We start from the raw sequence: 6,311 nt of genomic DNA on the forward strand, positions 1-6,311 counted from the left end.
TGGCCTGAGCGTAGTTAGTGCAAGCAACAAAGTGCAGTTAGGCACAGGTTTATAGTGCAAGCAACAAAATGCTTATAGTTCTATCAAATAATTGCCTCTTATTGCATGCCTTGTCTAATATCTCATTGTTTTTCTAATATGCTTTACAAGGTGTTTTATTCATATGGATGAAATCATGACTTATGATTGACAAAATGTTTCATGTCTTTGTTGTTGCATTGTAAGAAGAACAAATGTCTAAGAAGAGCCAACATACCCTTGCTGGTCCATCAACCCAAGATGAGAAGAAGAGGAAGGCCATTTGGAATGAAAAATTGATAGAGGAGTTTATCGATATATGTATTGGTGAAGTTGAAGCTGGTAATCGCCCAGGAACACATTTCAATAGGTTAGGGTGGGCCAATATAATTAAGAAATTCAATGAGAAGACTGGAAATCAATATGACTACAAAAAATTTAAAAATAAGTGGGATAACCTGAAAGCAAATTGGAGCATTTGGATGAAATTGGTGGGAAAGGAAACAGGACTTGGATGGGATCCTGTTAGAAATACAATAGATGCACCAGATGCATGGTGGGAAAAAAAATTGCAGGTACACGTGCCACTAGTTTAATATTTGTAAGATTTTTTATACTAACCTATAAACTACTATTGACAACTATATATTGTTAACTTGCAGGAGATTCCTGATGCAGCTAAGTTTCGAGAACGTGGTCTACAACATGCCATAAAATTGGATAGGTTATTTAGAGGTACTAGTGCCACTGGGGAGGGGGCCTGGGCACCAGCTTTACTGTTGCAGGAGGATGTTGAGGACACAATTGAAGTATATGAGAGGTTGGATGGGGTTAATAATGATACATTTGAGGGCTTAGGTGACTCAGATGAGGACCATCATATGATTGCATATAAAATTGATGATGTTCCCACTGATAATTTTAATGTTAACCTTACTCTTGCATCTGATGCTATCCAAGAGAGAGGAAAGAAAAGAGTTAGCTCTACTTTGCATGATAAGAAATGCAAGAAGGTTGGGGGTGCTGCACAACTATCTCAGCAATTGAGTCGTCTTATTGATGCAGTGGAGAAGAAAAGTACAGTGCCATCCAAGATGATTGATAAACCTGGACGTAGTATCGATGAGGTGATGGACGTAGTGCATATGATGCCTGAGATGGTAGCACAACCTGAACTGCTTTTGATTGCTGCTGAGGTGCTCCTTAAAAGAGAACATCGAGAGATGTTTATGGCACTCCGAGATACCAATCTTCGAATTGAATGGCTCAAGCGAATGTCAAACTTACATAAGTAGTTGTTGACGTACTATTATGGCAATATGTTTTGTAGTTTTAATTATGAACTTCTATTATAGAATGATGATGGACTATATGTATTTGTGGTATCTCTTGGATAATGTATCGTGGATGCTATTGATTTTATGGATATTATAGATGTTATGATTTTGTGATATTATATGTATTTGCATTATATGTTTATATATCATTTGTTTTATTTGCTACAGATGTTTTATTTTTTGCATAATATGTTTTCTACAGGTATGGGCAGCATTGACAATAGTTCTGAGGAGAATTATTCCAGTGAAGATGAGATAGTTGATAATGATAATTATAATATTCTACTAACTGCAACTGTTGGTATGGTTACTGAATATTACACAAAATATATTGAAAAGGAGCCTTGTAGGACCTCTTATCAAACCGGATACAAGTTTGTATCAGAAATTTTACATGGCAATCCATATAGATGCCAACAACAATTTCGAATGGAAAAACATGTATTTATTAATCTGTGCATGGAATTGAAAATCAAATATGGTTTAAAGGCTTCTAGATATATTCCTGTTGAGGAGCTGGTGTCTATGTTTTTGATGATTCTAGGACATGGGTTTGGGAATAGGATGGTTCAAGAAAGATTTCAACATTCCGGAGAAACAGTTAGTAGATATTTCACCCATGTTTTAAATGCTGTTTTAAGGATGTCCAAGGATATTATTACCCCGCTGGATAAAGAGTTCAAAAATATTCCAAGTAAAATCCGCGATGATCATCGTTGGTGGCCTTATTTTAAGGACTGCATTGGAGCAATTGATGGCACCCATATACCAGTGAAAATTTCTCCATCCAAACAGGTACCATATATTGGCCGAAAAGGGATTCCTACACAAAATGTTATGGCTTGTTGTGATTTTGATATGCGTTTCACTTTTGTTTGTGCTGGATGGGAAGGTACTGCTCATGATACTCGTATTTTTTTAGATGCTATACACAGAAAAGAGCTCCAATTTCCACACCCACCTAGAGGTATGCATTTTAATTAAATATATTATAATATAGACGTATGCATATTAATTAAATATATTATGATCGCAAGTATACTTTTTTAACTTTCATTAAATATATTAAAATACTAACTCATATATATATATATGCAGGTAAATATTATTTGGTGGATGCAGGATATCCTCACATGTTGGGATATATGGGGCCTTACAAAGGGGAGAGGTATCATTTACCAGATTTTCGACGTGGAAGTCAACCAAAGGGTATGCATGAAATCTTTAATCATGCACATTCCTCCCTGAGATGCACTATTGAGAGGACATTCGGATGCTGGAAAAGTAGATGGAGAATGTTGAGTACCATGCCCAACTTTTCTTATCATAAACAAGTCCAAATTGTGGTGGCTTCCATGGCTATTCATAATTTTATTAGAAATCATGCAATCAAAGATTTGGAGTTTCAGCCTTATGATGATAATGAGGATCTACTCCCTTCTGATTGTTTAGAGATTAATGAACCACAGGAAGAACTGAGTGCAGAGCAAAGCCAAATATTGGGTAACCGTGAGATGGATATTCTGCGTGATCATATTGCTTCTCAACTTATAGCTCGTTGACTTTTGAGTGCAGTGCAATTCCACATGTTGTTTTATTTTGTATTTGACCAAACATGAATGTTCGTTGTATTTTTGTTGCTACTACGTCAACAATGTAAAAAAGTATGAACAAGGTAAAGTTAGAGAGGATGGATATTAACTATGTGCAATCCTTGATTAACTATGTGCTAAGATATATGTATACCATGCTAGATTAATTGTGTCCAATCCTTAATTGTGTGTTAGAAAGGCTAAACTGTGTGCCAGGCTATATGAAGTATATTCCAATCCTTATTAAAGTATGCACGTAGAATATGCTAAATAATTTTTCATCTATGTGATTCTCGTCTAAACATCTAGTAATCATTTAATTAATTTTATCACCTAACTAGAAAAATTGTTAGAGAGATACCATAATACGTTATCACCTACTATAAATATAATATTATAATACGTTATATCATAATACATTAATATGTTATGTTAAATAATTTAATATTATATTATATTATGAAAAATTAATTTATACTAATAATTATAATATTTTATACCTTTATTATTGTATTATACTATAAATATTATATTATATTATATTACATTATAATACATTAATATGTTATTTTAAATAATTTAATATTATGTTATATTATGAAAAATTAATTTATACTAATAATTATAATATTTTATACCTTTATTATTGTATTATACTATAAATATTATATTATATTACATTACATTATAATACATTAATATGTTATTTTAAATAATTTAATATTATGTTATATTATGGAAAATTAATTAATACTAATAATTATAATATTTTATACCTTTATTATTGTATTATACTATAAATATTATATTATATTATCTTACATTACATTATAATACATTAATATGTTATTTTAAATAATTTAATATTATGTTATATTATGAGAAATTAATTTATACTAATAATTATAATATTTTATACTTTTATTATTGTATTATACTATAAATATAATATATATTACATTATATCATAATACATTAATATGTTATGTTAAATAATTTAATATTATGTTATATTACCAAATATTAATTTACTCTAATAATTATATTACTATTATGCTATATTAACATAACATTATTTTATATTACAATAATATTATACTATATCGTATATTTATGTATTAATTTATGTTATGTTTTATTATGTTCTGTTGTATAATACTATGCAATGTCCTTTATGGTAATTTTGTCATACAAAAGTACTTTCTCAGTTTGTTTACCAAACACAAAACAAAGTACCACAGCACTTTACGAATGTAGTTACCAAACAGCAAACAGCTTTTTATAACAGCTCTACTTCAGACAGCTCTACTTCCAACAGCTCTACTTCCAACAGCTCTACTGCCAACAGCTCCCCCAAACAGGGCCTTAGTCCCTGCAAGTTGCAATGGCCTTGATGGCCCTTCCCACCTAACTTGTCCGTATAAAATAGTTTTATATGGTTATGTCCACCCATGATACCATCATTTGAGAACAAAACTTAAATAAGCGGGCTACTATGGCATATCTTGCATGATGTAACTTTTATTTTTCTATATTTCTTCTTGCACCCATCTTAAAGTAAAAATTCAAGTTAAACAAGAATAAAGCTCCTGCTATGTCGATCTCGTAACTTTATAAAAAATAAATACGAGATAATTAATTGCTAGGTAAATATCATCTGGCCATATAGAATATACTATGTTGCCACATACCGAGTCCGTCAATCTCGTAACTTTAAAAAAATTAATACGAAATAATTAATTGCTGGATGTGTATCATCTGGCTATAAAGTGTGTACTATAAAAAGAATGTTTTAAAAACTGTATATCGATTTACCGAAAAGTGTGCATTGGATCACTGTTAGGTATGCAACAGATAAGCTTGCAATATTGATGAATATGATATTCTAAAAAAAATGTATTAATTTGCTTGCAAAGTGTGTATTAGGTTACCAGATGACTAATTTGCTAAGTATGTATCATCTGATCGTATACTATATACTAGTGATACCTTCTTCTAGAAATTATGTGTCGATTTATCTAGATGTATGTATTGACTGACTAAATAATTAATTTATTTGGAGTGTATTACTTGGCTATATGGTATGTACTAATTTTTTTTTTTTTAGCTATAGAATTGACAACTCTGTTAGTAAAAAAAAATTTAACTTTTGGATTTTTTATTTAAGATGCGCACCAAAAAAACTGTGGCAAAAAGAAAATCCTTCTCATATGATTTTTGCTCATCATTTGCCATTTTATATAGTTTTGTCCAGCTCATCCCATCTCCCCTTGTTTTGTTCACTGTAATTTAACCCGTAATTGGGCTGGATAGCTAGAAAATAATAAAAAAGAACATACTCCATGTGCCAGTTTCTCCAGTGGCCTCCTGGAGTGGGAACACAACTTTCTAGCTTCCCTAGGCGACCAAATGCATTGCACATCCGACGCGCGCGGTTCCCAAACCAGCCAGTAATTTTTGTTATTTTTTTCTTTATTTTACGAATGCTGCCGAGCTGTTTCTGTCGTCACTTCTCTCAGATTCCTTTCAGTTGAACGAGGATTTAATCTAGAACAAGTGGAATCACGTCCATTTCCTCTCTACCAATCTTATATATTTAGCTTTAGCAAAAAAAAAAAAAAAATCTTGTATATTTAGGTGCTTCCCTGATCAATACACGCTTAGTGATGCACTATAGAATATCTTGTAGTTATTTTGCTATATTTCTTCTAGTGCCCATCTTAAAGAAGAAAATCTAAAAGTCAAATAAGAATAAGGCTCCTACTACATATCGAGTTCGTCAATCTCGGAATTTTACAAAAAAATAAATATGACAGGATTAATTGCTAGGTATGTGATGAGGGGCAAAATAGATCGTCCAACCCACAACAAAAGGGGCACCCAACTTCGGCCCAATAAGCACCGACGCCGACCAAGCGTGTTCTCCGTCCGACCCAGAATCAGCCCGACCTCGGACTCCGTCGAAAGTTCCCTCGACCTCCTGTATTCGCCGACTCGCCCGACCAAGTCTGAAGCGTTCTCTCCAGTAATGTGCTTCGACCCTTGAGCCCGGGGCACTCCGCCTGGCGCACCTCGGAATTCGAGGTGCTGGGCTAACCACACCACCCATCAAGCCGACCTTATCGAATGCATGATGCGACCTCCCGACGTGCACGCCCTCGCCAACGGCCGCAACCATGTGCACGCCCACGCCCTCCTACGTGGCCGTACGTTGCAATGTCACTACGTCACGCTTTACTAGCTGGCCGACGACAGTCAAAGCACAGCTCTGTGACTACTCCAGCCATACCCTGCTACGCTTGTCAACACCTTACCGTTCTCCAGAACGAGGGTACCGCACGCTACCGGCCAGCTCTAGCTACAT

General features: G+C 33.8%; 2 protein-coding genes across 3 annotated transcripts in view; both read left to right on the forward strand.

Annotated features, from left to right (window-relative positions):
• The window catches only part of LOC108510820 (disease resistance protein RPM1-like), a 123,730-nt gene that overhangs the window by 81,064 nt on the left and 36,355 nt on the right, over positions 1-6,311 (forward strand). The window lies entirely within an intron of this gene.
• On the forward strand, positions 234-1,474 carry LOC120107298 (L10-interacting MYB domain-containing protein-like). Its single transcript, XM_088711418.2, has 2 exons — positions 234-593; positions 681-1,474. Exons 1-2 carry the CDS (start codon positions 234-236, stop codon positions 1,311-1,313), a joined length of 993 nt encoding a protein of 330 aa, XP_088567544.2. The 3' UTR covers positions 1,314-1,474.

Source organism: Phoenix dactylifera, chromosome 2, assembly GCF_051530095.1.
Source record: "Phoenix dactylifera cultivar Ajwa chromosome 2, Ajwa_hap1_PhDact_Kaust_v1.1, whole genome shotgun sequence".
In the NCBI taxonomy this organism is placed as follows: domain Eukaryota; kingdom Viridiplantae; phylum Streptophyta; class Magnoliopsida; order Arecales; family Arecaceae; genus Phoenix; species Phoenix dactylifera.

Coding starts and splice junctions, on each gene's coding strand:
- LOC120107298 (XM_088711418.2), top strand. CDS start 234: ATGTCTAAGAAGAGCCAACATACCCTTGCTGGTCCATCAACCCAAGAT. Junction 594..680: donor GGTGGGAAAAAAAATTGCAG/GTACACGTGCCA, acceptor GTTAACTTGCAG/GAGATTCCTGATGCAGCTAA.